A 19,884-nucleotide genomic window follows, 5' to 3' on the forward strand; every position below is an offset into this window, starting at 1 on the left:
GCATGGATTAATCCTCACCTGTAAATGGAGAAATATGAACATAAACAAGTCTGTCTACAAAAGTACATCCATGCCTCTATTAATACATAAGTACACATTAGATAGCCATGTATGTGAAGTATCTATTCATACATTGGTTTCCAGAAATCCACAGACAAGACATATGCTTAGTAAAGATATTCTCTGCAGAAAATATCTTCCTGAGTCTTCCTTTGAAATTTGCGGGCATTCTTATTTTTTTCATTCATAGTTGTTATTACTGTATCTGTTTGAATGTATAGGGAAGATACATTCATATACATACATAATCATAAATTGACACATAAAGTAGTTATTGTCAACAAACCTTGTAAGGTGGTTAGCAATGGAATTGTTAACTCTGGCTTAGTTAAGCATCAGTCAAGAGTTAACTGTGTTAGGTACAGGCTTATCAAAAGACCATGATTTTCTTTTCTTTTCTTTGTTTCTTTTTTTGAGATGGAGTTTTGCTCTTGTTGTCCAGGCTGGAGTGTAATGGCATGATCTTGGCTTACCACAACCTCCACCTCCAGGCTTCAAGCGATTCTCCTGCCTCAGCCTTCCAAGTAGCTGGAATTACAGGCATGCCCCACCAAGCCCAGCTAATTTTATATTTTTAATAGAAACGGGGTTTCTCCATGTTGGTCAGGCTGGTCTCAAACTCCTGACCTCAGGTGATCCACCCACCTCGGCCTCCCAAAGTGCTGGGACTACAGGCGTGAGCCACCGTACCCGGCATATCTATGACTTTCTAAGGAATAATTCTTACTGAGTTAGTGTTCTGATAATTGTTTTATCTTTAAGTAAAAGTAAACAGTTTCATTAGCCTTAAGTGACTCTGAATTGTTGTTTGCATTTGGCATGTTCATTATGACCACATGAATACACTGCTGCTCTCAGGGTGAACAGCCAACTAGGGGACAAATGTTAAGACACAATGTATATGTCATCGTATGTATATTTTATAGAATAATATACATAAATACTGCCAGTAAATATGACCATATTAGGCAGCCTCTAAAAAGATGTGACAAAGTTTAAAATATGCCCATGTGAAAAATGCAAATTTAAGAAATGCAAGAACTGCAGTGAAGACACTATGAGGCAGTTGTTCACCTAGTATGTGTGAGAATTTGACTATAGGCACTTACTACTTAATCCAGGTGTTCAAGGAAATACAGGTAAAACATTAGCAGTGACAACCATATGATCATTTGAAAACCAATTCAATACCTATGAGATTTTTTGAGTAGTAACTGCCAGTTTCTTACAATGAGTTGGAGCAGAATGACAATCCCTACCACAAATCGAAAGTACTAGCATATGTATATGCACATCAAGGAGATATTTTTAGTTTCTCTAGTTAACACAGAGGAGGAAATAGGGAAAAATATGCAATTCAACGCACATGTGACCTGCCTATGAAATTTTAATTTTTAAGCCTCCACGGATAACCAGACACAGAGAGAGAAGCCTTTTTTGAATCACGTGACTCCTTCAGGGTGGAAATGAACTCATGACAAGCCAAAGGATAAGTATTTCAATCAACATATGTTCAAAAATGTTTTCTTTTTTTTGACAAATAGTTTTGGTTTGTAATTTAGGCAGTGATGGAAATTTATCTTTATTAAAAATTAAATTTTTAAAAAATTTCATTTTAGAGGGAAATGTTATAAAAATAGTAAAATTGTATGTGGATAGTACAAAAATCAAGAGAATAAATGATTAAAGTTCATTAATACACTATTCTAAAACATGTCATAATAGCATGATGCCATAACTTGCTGGGCTAATCAGTGAATAACCACATCACAGTTAACTCTTATTGCAGGTTCACCTGGAACATTAGAAGTAAGAAACTGAGTGTGCACAACATGTTCTTATGTATCAGTTGCTATTAAATTAATATCCTTAAGAAATTTGATACAATTTTTTTCAGTACAGCAAATCTCAATTTCTCTATAAATAATGCATGAATAGATTTAAAATCAAAAGATAAATATTTCTTGAAAAGAGAAATGGAACAATGAAAAACCTGTCTTATATAGTAAGAACTATAAAAACATGTTATTCATAAACGTGGACATTAAAATCTTTGACGAATGACTAAATTTGCATGTGAAAGCTCAGATGCAAATAAACATATGTAATATATATATTTTGACTGAAGATAATAGGTTACGTTGGAGGGAGCAGTATATAATTTATTAATCATGTGTTTTAGTAACACTTTTATTGCAAAAAGGAGTAACTGTTTAAACAAATGACTCTCTATGTTTTGATTCTAAGCTCTGGAGCCTAATATTCTAAAGGAGACTGATTATCAATTGAGAAAGGTCAACCTGGTGAAATTTAAACACATCTGTGGCGATTCTAGATCACTATTATTTAACGTACTAAGTGACAGCAGGCAGTTTGACTTAACAAAATATGTATGCTATCTTTGCAATAAAGAAGAAAAAAACAATAAGCAACTCAGACAACTGCCTTTCCTAGTGAGGCCATCTACCCAGATCTCATACCCCTAATAATAACACATTGTTATATCATTTTTGCTGCTATTCCAAAGCAGAACAGCAATTATTTCCTGGAAAATTAAGAAATATATTAGTAAACACTAATCTAAAATTAGATTAAAATTCAAAATCATTAACATTATATTTTAAGGCTAAAATTATGATTAAGCTTTCTTTTTTCAACTACATGTTGCAGAGTCTTTAAAAAGACCTGTTATACAAATAAGTTTTGGTCAAAAGTAGAAATTAAGAAAACTTTACAAGGGCAAAATTTCAACAGAGTCATTGCAGATTTGAGTATTGTGAGAATACACATTGCTGGTACTAGATGTACGTATTCAAATCATTGTGTTCTACAAAACAGCAAGATATTTTTTAACTTTTTCAACTGAGGAAAGAATATAGTTTTTTTTAAAAAAATCACAACCTCTGTTCCTTTAGAAATGACTAAACCATAAAGCAGAAAATTACTTTTATTTTCAACTGCCGAATTCTAGGAATGTATCGCTATTTTTCATTTTCTTATTTTTTTTTAAAAAAAAGAATTATTGGTCTTAGTAAAAGTCACAAACTTGCTTTGAGAGATTAAATTATCTTGACTCTTAGCAAAACAGAACACAAATGGAAAGGCTTCTTCATTCTATTTGATCTCCACCTGTCTTTGGTGTGTATGTGTTTTGGTATATGTACAAAGAGAAAACAGTTCTATTTAGCCTTCAGTAGAACATTATAATGTATGCTACTTAAAAAAAAAAAATTCATACCATGTATCTTTAAATCTAAGCACCATATGGAAGTTCCTGCTCTTATCTGTCATATTTCCCCTAACTCAAATTCTGAATGTTTCCATTAGGAACAAAATAAGTGAAAAGTAAAACTTTACCCTAATGAAAAGGATCTTCTCTCCCACTCGGTATCTTCCTTGGGAGAGCCGCTCCACACAGAACTTGTTTGGGCATTTGCAAGGAGGATCTTCAGAAATTCGTTTCACCTGAAATAGAAGAGCAGGCAAATTCATTCTTCTTAATTAGGTTGCATTTATGTTAATTTGCTCCAAGGACTCCACAGCCGCTGAACCCTTAATGACTTTAAACTTGTTCTTTATCTATGGACATCATGTGAGCATAAGAATATCACATTAAATCATAACTATGTAAAGTTCAGGTCCCAAAGACATCTGAAGGCAAATGACTGCACTAAGGCATAAGCTAGCTAATGACAGTGACGAGGCTGGAGGATAATGAGCGGGAAATCAACTGAAATTATAGAATATAAATAATCAGCTGGGTTCCTACTTTTGGAGGACTGAAAACACGATGCACATTTGGGTTGCCAAGGTCAACCTGTTGAAAACTAGAATAGAAAGTATGTTAACATAGAGTTTATGTTACTTCAGTATAATTTTAATTGCATTAATTTTACTCAGTTTCAGAATAAATTGAGAGTGAATTTAACAAGTTGTTGTTGTTGTTGTTTTTTAAATGAGACTATTGTTTCACCTTATTTTGAACTCTAAGATTTTCTCTAAGAATTAATCTCATTTACTCAGACTTACCCTGCAACTCATTCCATCTCAGTAATTCCTACCTATCAAACCCTTCTTCGACTATGTTTTACAGCTTACGTGTGTTCTATGTAATCAATGCCTGAATATCAGATTTTCATCCCTGTTATATCTATTCTTCCACTCTTTTAAAAATACATAATCTAAATGATATGTGCACAAAGCTTATGAATAGTTGTGATTACTAGAAGATGATATAATAGCCCACGATTTTAGGAACAATTTAATGTTTATGTTTTCCCTGACTGGGAACCCTCACTCTGTCTGCTCTTCCACTAACCAACCAACCAAGCAACCCAAAACAACAATCTCCTGTGTTTTGAGGAAAAGTTTCCACAGAAGAAACAGAAAGCTATAAATGATGTGCAGCCTGCATTTAGAAGCTAGATAGAACAAATTTAGAAATTGGCCTGGATTTTCCTCACCAAAATTCTTCCACGAAGATGTCATGGTGTCTACATTTATGTCACAAAAGAAATGCAATCATTCCTTCAAATAATTCAATTTCTGACTTTAAACAGCCTTCTAAGCAAAAACTGTGCAGAGGGTAAAAGATGAACTCAATTGCATGTTAATGTAAAGGAATTAAACAACTTGTTTTTCCTAGAATAAGAAATGTTCCAGAAAGTATGGAAGCATAAGACACTAGAAGAATAACCAAAAAAAGGAAAAAAACCCTGAAATTAAATTTATCTCATAAGCAATTATGACTCAATGAGGATGTATACAAAGAGAATCAACACTATTTGGGGGGGAAAGAACAAAAGAACCAACTTTAATATATACATTGCCATCAGTCCCTTTTGCTGTCCCTAATTCTGCTGACATATAAACCTATAGCTTTTGGTACTTATTTTTATCATAGCATATTGTATCTCATTTAGTGGTTAACCTTAATGTCTTCTCGCTAGACTGAGTTCCTTTAGAGTTAAGATGGTATTTCACTATATTTTAAAATCATTGATATAAAGCACGTCTTAACGGCAAATAAATATTCATTAAATATACATTGACAAAATAGATAAATAAGAACATGAATCTATACAGGCCACAGGGGGAAATTAAAGGAACAAAATAATCATGTATTCACAGAATCTTAGAAATAGCTTTCATCAAAAAGTGAGAAAACTACTTAACATTAACTTAGTGATTAGGGCAATTACTTTGTGTTCTGTGTTTGTTCTATCTTCTTATACTTGGCCCATAGATACATTCACCCCAGTATTAATAGACTTCTGTTCTAAGAAATTGTTTGAAAGGTTATTTCTAATGGGACGATGATAATAAAACAAGATGTACAAAAGTTGAATAATGATCATATCATTTCCTTCCAATAATGCAGAACCACATTCTGGGACTGAGGGTAGGGTCACAGGACCAATGAATGTTGTCTATGGTTCCTGTTTTCAGTGTTTTTTCTATGTGTATCTCTTTCTATATGTGTTTTAAAATATGTTTAAATATAAATATGTGTATATATATGTAAATTATGTTTATGCCATTGCTAGAAGTGGTACAGTTTTTCTTTTCACCACAAATAAGGGCTTCCATGAGGAAAGCAAGGATGAAGAAATGGAGGGGCATTGGGAGGAGGGGTTGATCATCCAGAAGAAAATCAGACTGACAGCATCAAGAAAGCACATGGCCTGAGGCCTAAACTTTAGGAGGATCATGCTTGGCACAATTTTGCTGCCATGTGGTAATTAACCAAAGAGTAAATTGATGTTCAACTGGTTCCTCCACTAAAAAATGACAATCATAAGTCTGTGTGGAAAGTATTTCCATTTTTCAGTGTTCTTAGACAAAAGACAGAAACTCTTGGTATCAAATGAAGTAAAATACAAGAAACATTTTCTCAAGTGGCCTGCCCTTGTCTAATGCCTTTCTAGCTTTGAAAATGGAGTTGATTTTAAAAATCAAGGGCTGTTTTTGTAGTTGTATGAGAGGTGGAAGCAGAAATGAAAGAAACAAGGCCAGACTGTGGCCAGTGGAAATATATCGTTAAGTAAACAGTGACTGATGACATCTATGCTTCTTACATTACCTAGGGAAAAGTCAGTCTGGCAGGTGTTCTTTTTTGGCTAGGAACCCAGCCAGTTTTCTGCTGAAATGGGATTTCAAGAGGAGCCTGATTACTCAGAATTATGCTATCTCTCATCCCCAGACTGAGGAAGTTGATGGAGAAGAGGAAGAAAGTAAGAATGATTTCTGAGAACCGTATTCAACTCATTGTGTGAGAACTAGCCCAGCAAAGAGGAGAACTAAACCTGACTCCACCGTTTTATCACAGCTGAATCACTCTATCAGGACATCTGGAGAATAAATTAATCTGAATGGACACCACTGTGTTTCTTTCATGATATCTTGATTAAAGAAGGTGATATATTTTCCACATAAATGGTCACCTATTTTTTCCCACTATTCCCCTAAGTATCAAACAAAGAAATGTGAAGAAACATTGAAGGTTTCAAAACTGGCAGTTATTGCTGAAACTCTTCACTGGAATATAATAACACAGATCTGCTTATTTTGCTTTCTGTCTTTTATTTTTATTTCTTGTTTATTTCCCCCCCTCCTTTTATTACCCCTCTTCTCTTTTTCCTCCTCCTTTTCTTTTTTGAGGTAGTAGATAATAGCTTTCCCAGAGTAAAAATAGCCAATATTATTAACTAAATGCAGAAACTCTGCAAGCAATCTCTATTTTATATTTCTATTCTAAAACCCATGTTGGGGTATATCAATTTGAACTCCCAACTGCTATATATGCCCCACATGCAGTGAAGCGGTTACTATAGGAACAATTTCCTTTTATATTAGATATATTAATTTCTGATTTAAAACGTTAGTGAAGTTCAAATTACTTTTCTCTCTGTTCCACTGTTCCTGAAATAAAACACTTCAGTTAAAAAAAAAAAAACCTATCAAACAGAATGCAAATAGTTCAATGTAGTTTTCTCCAGTGTAAAATGAAGGAACAAGAGGCTTCTGTGGTCAAATAAGTTTGGAAGATTCCAGGTTAAACAAGATCTTATTATGGAACTCACTAGAGTCTTTGATATGCCAAACTATATCACCAGACTCTAGATGAGGACTATAGTAAGTTGTATTTCTCAAACTAATTTAACCATGGTGTCTTTGATCAAACATTCCTTGAAAAATGCCATTTTAAAGACTTGTGAAACATAGTATTCTAGTTGACAAAGGCACAGAAATATCCACATTGTATATTTCCTACATTCGATTAAAACTTTTAACTAAGCAGATGGTTATGTTCTAAACTCTGGTAAACTTTAAAGAAGGTTTAAAGTTCCTGTGAAATCCCTTCCATTGCTCTCAATTGAGAGCACACAATTTGGGAGTAGGGGAGAACCACCATGGACTGACTGACTGGCTTACAGCTTACAATTGTATGGAAAGTCTTTATCTCACTCTCTTTTTCTGAACTGGAGTATTGGTTTAATTCTGAAATCCTTTTCATAGATTTCCTACCACCTTCCTGCCCTCTCTTGTTTTTCTCCCGATCCCAAGGATTGTCAGATATGAGACAAGCTAGTGAAGAAAGAAAATCATCCTAGCCACTTTTTCTAGGTTCACAGAAATAGCTTCAAGTGGCAGCATCTCCTCCCTCTACAAAGTTACAATAGAAATGAAAGGTGCGTGCATTTTCAGAGCATGTGGCCAATTTGGATAAATAGAATAAGGGAGAAGGTTAAACTTTGATTAGCTACATTGATAATTTATCCAACAAACATGGTACTGGATATAGATCGATAAAATATGGTCTTTGTCTTTGAGTACAAGGTCTACACCTTGAGATGAAAGAATATTTGTGCCTAATACAGTAAATGCTTCATTAAATATGTACAAATACTTGGAACACCAAGGAATAATTTGCCAAGTATACCTGGGATGAGAGATACCAGAAAAATCTTTATATAGGAGGTAGCACAACCTTAATTTTAAAAGATAGAAAGGTGCTTAAAAGTAGTGTAATAGGTGAGTAGGCAGAAATATGGTGAGAAAGCAACAATGGCTTCATCAAAATGCAGGGACAAAAGCAGCAGACAAAATAGCCAGAAAACACACAGTAGGCCAGAACATGGAGGGCAATGGACTATATGACATGTGAACGAGCTTGGGTTTCACCCTAGATGTTATAGGGAACCCTATATAATTTTAACCAAATCCAAAGTGCGTTTAGTTTGATCCTTCTGGTAGCGGAAATGTTGTGGAGATGCATTTCAAGAATGGAGTGGTCAACAGTGTCAAATACCAGGAAGTGATCTCATAATTTCAGGACTAAAAAAATTCATTCGATACAGTAATTCATTCAATAGAAGGTTAAGACGGACATTAACTAGATACTCTTCAGTGGTCTGGAACTCTGACTATAAGGTATTTTTTGAAAAAATGAATGAAGGTGATAGCTGAGAGGAAATGGACCATAAGCAAGTATATTTGCCACAGGGAAATACATTTATAACAGAAAGACTAGAGGTACATCTTACCCTAAAGTAAGTCTAGTCAAAAAAGTATATTGACAGAGAAGAAAGAATGTTCTCATCAATATGTAAACAATAGACCATTATCTACTATTAACATAACATTACTTAATTTCCTTACAAAATAAAAAGTGAAATACTATGAAAAGCAAGGTATATGACCAATTCTTAGATAAAGTTATGTGATTTTAAAATCCTTTTCAGTAGCATTAAATCAAAATGTCTTACCTGTTCTTCTTTAGTTCCCGAGTGATTGAACAGTTACCCAGAAGAAACCAAATTAAACTGGCTAAGATACCTTTAAGAGCTAATATGTTTGCTGCCCTTAAAAGAAATGAGGGTTCTTAATCTATGAGACAAACTGTGATATTTCGGCTCATCTAAGTCTGCAATAGCGTTTACAGTGTCACATGGAGAAAAGCAAAAGTCAGATAAATCTCTTTTTCTGCATCCTGTAGTGTCGAACCATTTTCCCAGCTCTTTTCTGCTCATATCCTGGAGGAAGAAACTCACAGCTATGGACAACCAGTCCTTTTCAGTTCTGCCTATTTTTACAGCTGGCATTGTGGTTGGTGCTAGTTTCTAAGGACTCTCTCCATATATGTGAGATATAAGTCAGTCTAATGCCTCTGGCATAGCGATTTTCTATAAAATTCATAAGCAACTACAACTCCCAAAATACAAACTTTGCATAAACAACATCCCAGTCACTCATGATTTATCTCCTTTATTAATATTTTTTACATTTGCACTTAAAATATATGTGTGGAGGGCATATGCATACACATACTCAAGCACACTACTTTTCATAACCAATAACTACTTAACAGACAACCAAGGTACCTTGAGAGTTTCAATTCACCGTGTTTGCTGTTATACCTAAAAACAATTTACTGTGATTCTGAGAGCATTGTTAAAACATTTCCTAACTACAAAAAATTGTGACTCAAGTACTCTGCTAAGTAGAGGGACCTTGAAGAGTTAGACAAAACTCTGTTGGAATCTAAGCTCCTCCCCTCCCCTCAGCAGGTTACTCAACTTCTATGTTTCCATTCCTCAAGATGGAACCTGCCTTTCATATGTGAGAGCACTTGAAAAACAATGGTAGTCCATACAAGGCACTTATCTTCTCTATCACATACTTACTTTCCCTTCTTTAACAATCCTCAAGATCTTGTTTTCAGACTTCTTATCTGTGAAAGGGGGAATCATGATCCAGTGACAAAGAGACTTTCATGTTTTCAAATACAATTTTCAGGGAGCTGACTTATTCTAAAGTTTTAGATATTGCTCTGCAGCATTAAGTGACACTTTATTTTAAACAACTAGTTCAGTTTTGAATCTCAAAATGAATTGTAGGACTACAAAGTTTTTCATATGGGCTTAAAATAAATTTCAAGAAAATTGATATAGGTAAAGATTAGACTGGTATGAGATTGCACAGAATACGTTTTGTAGTGCAGGAAAGACTAACCGTTGGTAAGAAGTCTGACTGATTTTACTTACTGCATCATCCAGTAAGTTTCCTGTACTCTTTTTTCCAGAAGACTTTGATGAAGGAGAAGGTGAAGGAGAAGGGGCAGAAAGTGTTTCTTCTTGTTCAATCTCTTTTTCCAATTTTATCAAACCAGGAGGCTCCACACCATACCTTTAAAAAGACACTGGATCATTACACATGCATAACTTATAATGATAAAATTACAATATATAACATTCGATGATGAGCACCATGGGAGTAAATTGCTGACTTTTTAAAACAACATTCACTTTTTTTCTGGCATTTAAATGGTAAGCTCTTGAATTAGCATCCTTCTAAGCAGAGGAAAAACATGTATACCTGCTGTGTATTCATAAGTGCACATATATGGACACACATAGTATACTAAAAATAAATAAAAACACTCAATGCAATATATTAATGAAACAGCAACATGAATAACCATGTAAAATGTGGTCTTCAGCATTCGCATTTACCAGCTTTACTGATATTAGTGCTGTAATTAAACTATTTTGAACCTAAGTTTGTTAAACATAGAAATACAATCAGAGGGTCAGAGTCAAGTTTGCAAACAGCAATCCTCAGAAATAAACATCTTTAAGTGATTTAGCAGGAGAGAATTAACTTTGAATATATTTCCTATGGGCCCAGAACAATGTACTATCGGTTATACAATGTATAGGTTATGCTCCTAGGAACAGCATAATGAAAGCACATATATTGTGTTGGGAAACAACTGAGCAGAGAGGAAAGAGACATAATTTAGAGAAACAAGGTACAAAAAATGTGTGTTGCAAATTATAAATGCCAGAAAAGTTCAAAGGGAGAGACATAGTTACTATCTCCTGTAATCATGTATTTCTTTACCTAAATATAAAATTAGATTTGGTTTCCTAAGTAGATATCAACTGTACCTAGAAGGCCCACAATAATTCTAGAATTTGAGAGTTGCAAAGGGTTTTTGGGGTCATTAATTTACACCCTTTCACTTTTACAGATAACAATAGAGATCTAGAGAAAATATATAACTAGTGAGGAGCAGGATAAAGACTTAAATGCAGATTCTCTGACTTTAACCAGTTAATTGGGTGTTAAAAAGGAGGTGGAAAAATCACTTGGAGAGTTATAAAAATAGGTATTTAAAAAAATCAACTATTATCTACTTTTTATCTATTTTTTTAATGTACAAAGTAAATAATCTATAGGTAGATAATACATTGACAATATGTTTTAGTACCTCTTATTGAACAGTATATGAAAACATCATTAGATTTAACCTTAAATAACTGTCCTATTCTAATGGCTTATTATTTTAACTGATACCATTACACATATGTTCAGTACATACTCCTAGGGGAAAGCAGTTTCCCTATTCTTGGTGTTTTGTTTTTGCAGTGGATGCTCAAGTAGTTTTATTCCTGGCTTTTCTGCTTCATTACCCATCCACTACAACGTAAAAGGATTTATAAAATCAGTAAATTTAAGAATAAACTGAATATGCTTTACTTAGTTTACCCTACTTCTTCTGGAGAAGCAGCTGTCTACCAGGAGCCCTCCACATGGACCCCCACTTTGCTTGTGACTAGGCAGTTAATTGGCCTAATTCTGGAGCTCTGTTAAAGACACTAAGCATGTCTCTCAGCTTGGATCTTTTTAGCTGTAAAGGTGATATGTAAGTCTTTTATTTTCTATTTTTTCAGAATTCAGATAGTAAAGAGGGGTGCTATGTGTTAGGAGCTCTTTGAGAGATGGAAAATTTAAACAAAACAGTCTAGTGAGCTCAATTCCACTGAACAGTTACTGCTTTGAGAATAGCCTCTAGTCCACAGATTCGTGTTTACTTACATCGATATCACTAGCTAAAAGGCTGTAGGCACCATTGAACATATTTCTAATCTTTCGTACATAGGTAACAGTTTATGGAACAGGACAATGGCGGAAACATGCTAGACTGCAAACTCTGTAGTGGTCGAGGCCACCGTCTGTCTCATTCCAAGAATCACAAGCATCTCACATAGACCTGGGCACAGGGTGATTACCTAATAGCTACCATTTGAATGTAAAAAAAATTCCTCTATTCTCATATGAAAGTAAGGTTCTTAATATGAATTCAGTCTTATGATTTTGAATCCCTAACTGCACACAAAGCTTTAATAAAACATGTAAGTATTAAATGTACCAAAATGCTTCACCAAAAAAAGTTAATCTGGAAGACTTTAACTTTGTCGAAAACTAGAGCACATTTTTTTATTTTTTTATTTTTTAGTTTTCTAGTAATCATTGATTATGCTGAATTCTAGACAGCATCTGGTTACCTTGCTCTTGACAAGTACCAACAATACTCACACTAAGATTTATTTCTCATTCTTCTCTGAGTTAGATTTTGAACTAACTGCTCCATTAATCTACTTTTTAATTTTTTTGTTTTTTAAATAACTTCAACTTGTATTTTAGATTCAGGGGTACATGTGCAGAATTGTTACATGGGCATATTGCATAATGCTGAGGTCTGGAGTGCAAATGATCCCATTACCCAGGTAGTGATCATAGTACCAAATAAGTAGTTTTTGTTTAGCCTTTCCTCCCTCCCTTGCTCTCCACTCTAGAGTTCCCAGTGTCGATTGTTCCCATCTTTATGTCCATGAGTACCCAGTGTTTAGCTCTCATGTATAAGTGAGAACATGCAGTATTGGGTTTTCTGTTTCTGCTGTGTTAATTTGCTTAAGATAATGGCCTTCAGCTGCCTCTATGGTACTGCAAATAACATGATTTCATTCTTTTCTATGACTGCATAGCATTCTATGTCTTACATTTTCTTTATCCAATCCACCGTTGATAGGCAATTAGATTGATTCCACGTCTTTGCTATTGTGAACAGTGCTGCTATGAACACATGAGTGCATGTGTCTTTTTGGTAGAATGATTTATTTTCCTTCGGGTGTATATCTAGTAATGGGATTGGTGAGTTGAACAGTGGTTCTAAGCTCTTTGGAAAATCTCCAAACTGCTTTCCTCAGTGGCTCAACTAATTCACATCATACCAACAGTGTATAAGTCTTCCCTTGTCTCAGCAGCTTCACCACTAACTGGTGGGTTTTTTGTTTGTTTGTTTGTTCGTTTGTTTTTGAGACGTGATCTTGCTCTGTCACCCAGGCGGATATGCAGTGGTGTGATCATGGCTCGCTGCAGCCTTGACCTCCTGGGCTCAAGTGATCCTCTAACCTCAGCCCCCTGAGTAGCTGGGACTACAGGCACATGCCACCATGCCTGGCTAATATTTTTTTTTTCTGTATTTTTTTGTAAAAGTGGAGTTTTTGTAATTTTTTGTAGAGGTGGAGCTCATCTCAAACTGGAGTCCAGTGATCTGTCTGCCTTGGCTTTCCGAAGTGCTGGCATTACAGGTGTGAGCCATTGTGCCTGACTTCATTATTGGTTTGATTCACATTTCTCTGATGATTAGTGATATTGAGAACTTTTTTGTATGTGTTGGGGCCAGTTGTATGTTTTTTTAAGTGTCTGTTCATGTCTTTTGCCCAAATTTTAATGAGGTTATTTGTTTTTGCTTATTGAATTGCTTAAGTTTCTTACAGATTCTGGACCTTAGATCTTTGTCAGGTGTGTAGTTTGTGAATATTTTCTCCCATTCTGTAGGTTGCTTGTTACTCTGTTGAATTTCTTTTGTTGTGCAGAAGCTCCTTAGTTTAATTAGTTCTCACTTGTCAATTTTTGTTTTTGTTGCAATTGCTTTTGTGGATTTACTCCTAGTATTTAGAAATCCTAGTATTTCCCAGGATTTTTTCTAGAATTCTTATAGTTTGAAGTCTTACGTTTAAATCTTTAATGTATCTTGAGATAATTTTTGTATATAGTGATTGGTATGGATCCAGTTTCATTCTTCTGCTTATGGATACTCATTATCCCAGCACCATTTATTGAATAAGAGAGTCCTTTCTCCATTGCTTATTTTTGGCAACATTGTCAAAGATGGGATAGCTGCAGGTAGGCAACTTTGTTTCTGGCTTCTATATTCTGTTTCATTGTTCTGTCTGTTTTTGTACCATTACCATGCTATTTTGGTTACTGTAGCCTTAGGGTATAGCTTGAAGTCAGGTAATGTGATGTTTCTGGCTTTATTCTTTTTGCTTAAAATTGTGTTTGCTATTTCGGCTCCTTTTTTTTGGTTCCAAATGAATTTTAGAATACGTTTTTCTACTTCCATAACAAATGACAGTTGCAGTTTGATAGAAATGGTGTGGAATTTATAGATTGCTTTGGGCAGTATGGTTGTTTTAATGATATTGGTTTTCCCACTTGTTTGTGTCATCTATTATTTCTTTTCTGCAGTGTTTTGTGGTTCTTCTTGTAGATATCTTTCACTTCTTTAGTTAAATGTATTCCTAGGTTTTTTTGTTTGTTTGTTTTTTTTGTTTTTTTGTAGGGAGATAATTTGACTTCTTCTTTTCCTATTTGGATGCATTTTATGTCTTTATCTTGCCTGATTGCTCTGGTTAGAACTTCCAGTACTATGTTGAATAGGAGTGAAGAGAGTAGGCATCCTTGTCTCATTCCCGTTCTTAAGGGAAATGCTTCCAGTTTTGACTAGCTTTTGCTTCAATATGATGTTGGATGATGTTGGCTGTGGTTTTGTCATAGATAGTTCTTATTCTTTTGAGGTAGGTTCCTTTAATGTCTAGTTCATTGAGTTTTTTTTTTTTATCATAAAGGGATTTTGGATTTTATCAAAAGTTTTTTCCATATCTATCAGATGATCATATGATTTTTGTTTTTAATTCTGTTTATGTGGTAAATTACATTTATTGATTTGCATATGTTGAACCAATCTTGTATTCCAGGAATAATGTGCTGTCAAATTCAGTTTGCTACTATTTTGTTGAGAATTTTTGCACCTGTGGTCAACAGAAATATTGGCCTGTAGTTTTCTTTTTTCATTGTATCTTTGCCAGATTTTGGAATCAGGGTGATGCTGGTTTTACAGAATGAAGTTGGGAGGTGTCCCTATTCCTTAATTTTTGGAATAGTTTCAGTAGAATAGATACCAGCTCTTCTTTGTATGTCTGGTAGAATTTAGCTGCGTACTCATCTGGCCCAGGGCCTTTTTTTTTGGTAGGTTTTTTATTGCTGATTCAATTTCAGAATTCAATATTGGTCTGTTCAGGGTTTCAACTTGTTCCTGATCCAATCTTGTGAGGTTGTATGTTTCCAGGAATTTATCCATTCTTCTAGAGTTTCTAGTTTGTATATATAGGGTGTTCATAATAGTCTCTGAGGATCTTTTGTATTTCTTTGGGATCAATTGTAGTATCATCCTTGTCATTCCTGACTGAGCTTCTTTGGATCTTCTCTTTTTCTTTGTTAATCTAACTAGTGGTGCATCAATCTTGGTATCCTTTCAAAGAAGCAACTTTGGGTTTCATTGATTCCTTGTATGGATTTTGGGATCTCAATTTTGTTCAGTTATGCTCTGATTTTAGTTATTTCTTTTCTTCTGCTAGCTTTGGGGTTAGTTTGTTCTTATTCTCCTATTTCCTTTATAACCTACTTCTAAAATTTCACAAATCACTTAACCTCGATGAGTCTATTTTTCTATCAGAAAAGTAGAAATGAAAATGGCCTGTTCTCAAGATCTATTGTAGCAGTGGAGGGAGGGAGGCAAGAGGAAGAATCTCAGAAAAGCAACTGCTACTGAACATCTTCCATGCACCTGACATTGTTGGATATCTTGACATATATTATTTCTGAATCTCAGTTTTATTTAAATATAAAATGGAAATTCTAATTTCTATGTTTTAATATTATTAGAAGGAATTAAAATAGTATACTTTATGTGTCCAGTATAGTGTCTGACACATGGCACAACATCTGAGATTGTTGATAAGTTAATTGACAAATTAAGTGTTGCACAACCTGGAAACTGCAGCACTAAGGTTCTGTTGCTAAAATTCTTGGTTTTTAGAATATATTATACCACTGAATGACATCGTGTTGACTTCAAAATTAAGGTGTTAAAATACAAAGTAATATTGTTATATTCTTTACCAAAATAATTACTATAGGTATTTTTTAAATAAATTTCCCTAGAATTGTGAAATATCAGAAAAATCTCAGTACTGGAGTTTAGCAGATCAAGTTATAAATTCAGCTTTGCTACTAACTCACTGGATAAAATTCGGCAAGCAGTTCCTTTTAAACTCTGTAAACTTTTCTGCCATCTTAGTTTCAGGAAGCTATAAAATTTGGTTATGTATAATGTTCTTAAGAGTATAACATAAACTTGGTAGTGAGGCTAGAGTAACTTAAGACATGAGAAGTCACAGCCAAATAAAAGTCATCCATAAGTGAAAATATCATATTTGAAACTTAAATTAGGTGAATTGGAAAAATATGATTTCATTTGTAATTGTAGGTGGATTCATGCCCCCTTTCAGGGAAAGATTGCATAATTTTAAATTTTTTTTACAAAGTGAAATAATAATAAATATGTTAGAGTAACAACAGACTTGGCTCTATGTCCAATATAAACAAAGTAGACTAGGTTTGAATAAAATTGGTAACAAAGTCACACATGGAAAACCTTTCTCTGGAGATTTTTCTTTATCTGGGAATGCTGAAAATTAGTTATGCCACTGAACATAAAAAATCAACCCTAAGTCCCAAATCTCTGCTTATATTGGCTTTTGAATACTTCAAACTGCCTAAGGTACAGTCAGCCAGTCCTGAAATGCATACTTAAACACAATTCATTGGCTTCCTGTCTGTCTGGAGATGTCAACAGATTGTAAATCACAAAATTCCCTTTGGGTTGGGGGCTTGCACCTGCAAGCCAACTTAGTCATCAAATAGATCTTTTTTCTGTTCTCCAAAAGGCTGCTTCATTCTGGTTTCCATGAACTCTATACCACTCCACATTTTTATTTTGTCTATGAGGTTTTTACACATTTATAGTATTTTCCACTCCCTTCCAACTACAAAGAGTTCAGAGTTTTAGAATGGAGTAGCTGTTGTTCTCCAACAAATTAAGGGTCACACCAAAGAGACCAAGAAGGTCGAATCTACTAAAATCATATCCTCATACCTTTATACCCCAGTGATATGAAAGTAGGGTGAATACTCAAAGGGCAACATACCCTTGTCTCAATTTTTTTTTTTTTTTTTGAAAAAAAGTGATAGGGAACAGGTCTTATGGTTAATGACTTTATGATGAGGTTTTAGGAATGGATTTCTCATTTTTCTGGCACTTGACACAATTTTCGAGCTCTAGGTAAAATAACTAAGTCCCCAAACTGAGACCTGAACTAGAAAATTTACTCAAACTATTTAGTAGTCTAGAGTTTTCAAACAAAAGACATCTGGATCCTATTTTACTAGGGTTAGAGGAACAAATTTTACAGCCTAGTGCAAGAAACTGCCCTTTTAAAGGCATATAACAGACAGTTTATAGATTCTTGCAAGATAATTTTTTCCTCATTTATCTTCTGTTTTAAAGCAATTTAAAGATTGATTTAGATTTGGAAGGAAATTTCAACCATGTGAAAGTATATGATGTTCTCAGCAGTTAGCTCAAGTGCTTTAAATAGGATGGATCAGTTAATCATCTTTGTATAAGAACATTTTTTTCTTTTAAGTAACTTTTCCTTTCATAAGACCATGAATTAAAATGAGAGATTAAAGAAAATGTTCAGAAAGTATATTTCTTTTAAATGGTCATAAATTTTGCTCCAAATCAAGGAAATACTAAAAAATAAAAATCATAAAAAACTCCACTCTACCACTGATTATTGATTATGACCCCAAACAAAAATATCAAAAGTTGTTTTTTACTTCTATTATAAGGATCATTTTAATTCTACAGTCAAAAAATGTTGAATTTATACTAACTTTGTTTTCAGTAATGAATATCAAAGCACTGTCATTAAAAATATCTTTGAGGTTTTATTAACTTGCTTTTATACAGAGTTTTACTTTTCACAAGTCAAACACATATTTTATATTCAGAGACTGATATTTTTCTGAAATATTAGCAGAGGGATTTCACTCTCCAGTGATGATAGCTCTATTTAGTTGAAAATAAAGGAAGTTTTACCCATGAGAACAAAAATAAGTGGTCTCATTCAGCCATCTCAGAACTCAGAGAAGCCCACAGCTTGCAAAGGAGCTTCACTAAGTGTCCCCAGAGAGGAAAACATGGCAGAGAATCAGAAACTCACTGGGAATCATTTCCAAAGTGATGTTTATGGTTTTAAAATTATGTTTATGTAATCTGGAAAAGTGTTTCGAATCAAATATAAGAATACATCGTCTTTCAATGATGAAAAACACAAAACTCACAATATTGTACTGGAGACTTCATTAAGGTTTAAACTCATCTGCTCTGTGTGCAAATTACTGTTGTGATTATTGAGAGTGCTCCCAAAATCAGTTCTAGTTCTGCCTAAAACTGCTTTAAGTTATTAATTTGTATAATCCTTTACGGGTTTGTGAGAAGCACAAATTTAAGCATTTAGATGTAAGTTTAATGTATGGAAGGCAAAATTTAGGAGTAAAATTAGATTAAGAGAAATTTCCCTTTTTTCTTTCAACTAATTATGCTTCAACACAGGGGTAAACAGTAAGATCTGGGTTCATTGGGTTGCTGTTTGTAAAACACATTTGAATTTGCATCAAAATGAAAAAAATTTTAAATGTATCCAGAGAGAAACCTAGACATTCTTACTTAAATGTTCAATCTATCCTACTGGTATTCAACTGTTTACCATCACGTCACACACTGAAACAACAGTAGCACCATGAATAACTCATTAGGATATTTTTATTGCTGGAAGTACACAATACTTCACACCATCCAAATGAGTAAAGAAGATAAAAGACCAAATTTGCAAATTAAATATTTTAATGTAAGGGGTATCTTAATCCTTGTGGATCTTCTTTTGTAAAATCCATAATTTATTTTTTGGTAAAGTGAATAATCACTGCTTTTATCAGGTTGCATGGTAATGAAGCACGGTCAGAAATGGAACAACCTCAAATCACAATTTTAAAATATTTGGGTGGGAGGAACCCTTCATATAATGTATCACCTTGAAAATGACAAGGCCATTATAATTCACTTTCATTTACCAAGATTTTAATTTGTTGTACATCCTGTAACAAGGGACAATTTATGCCAGACTCAGAGCTGGAGGAAAGATGATCCTTAAAGGCATTTTATAATTGGGCAGCTTGTCTTGCTCTTTGATGGCTTGCCTATGATTAAAATGTTTATTCAGCGGGCTCCCTAATCAGAGTGCTCATGTAATATAATACATAATAACAATATATAAAATAAAATCCAGAAATAAGGCAAATGCTATAAACTTAAATTGGAGGAAAATTTATAAACTCCACCTAATTCTAGAGATAGAATAACCCCGTGTGTTTACTTCTGTATCACAACTTTCAGAAGCAAGATGCTTATCTGATGAAATATTTAGAATATTTAAGTAACAAAAAAGTTTTTTTTCTCTATTCTCTCTTTAAGTAGGAACTCTAGACAATCTATATTTCTTTTTTGTTTGTTTGTTTTTGAGGCTGAGTCTCGCTCTGTGGCCCAGGCTGGAGTGCAGTGGCGCAATCTCCGCTCACTGCAAGCTCCGCCTCCCGGGCTCTCGCCATTCTCTTGCCTCAGAGTCCCGAGTAGCTGGGACTATAGCGCCACCACCTCGCCTGGCTAGTTTTTTGTATTTTTAGTAGAGGCAGTTTAATCCTGTTAGTCAAGATGGTCTCGATTTT

The 19,884-nt window shown here is 34.2% G+C and overlaps 1 protein-coding gene across 2 annotated transcripts in view; it reads right to left on the reverse strand.

Moving 5' to 3' along the window:
* GAS2 (growth arrest-specific 2) overlaps positions 1-19,884 on the reverse strand; it is a 145,991-nt gene that overhangs the window by 55,670 nt on the left and 70,437 nt on the right. For both annotated transcript variants that reach the window (XM_011971320.1, XM_011971321.1), the window contains exons 6-7: positions 10,107-10,248; positions 3,418-3,525 (exon numbers count right to left, since the gene is read on the reverse strand). In XM_011971320.1, coding sequence (XP_011826710.1) covers positions 3,418-3,525; positions 10,107-10,248 — 250 coding nt within the window. The remainder of the gene's footprint in view (positions 1-3,417; positions 3,526-10,106; positions 10,249-19,884) is intronic.

Source organism: Mandrillus leucophaeus, unplaced genomic scaffold (genome assembly GCF_000951045.1).
Source record: "Mandrillus leucophaeus isolate KB7577 unplaced genomic scaffold, Mleu.le_1.0 Scaffold1211, whole genome shotgun sequence".
Taxonomy (NCBI): domain Eukaryota; kingdom Metazoa; phylum Chordata; class Mammalia; order Primates; family Cercopithecidae; genus Mandrillus; species Mandrillus leucophaeus.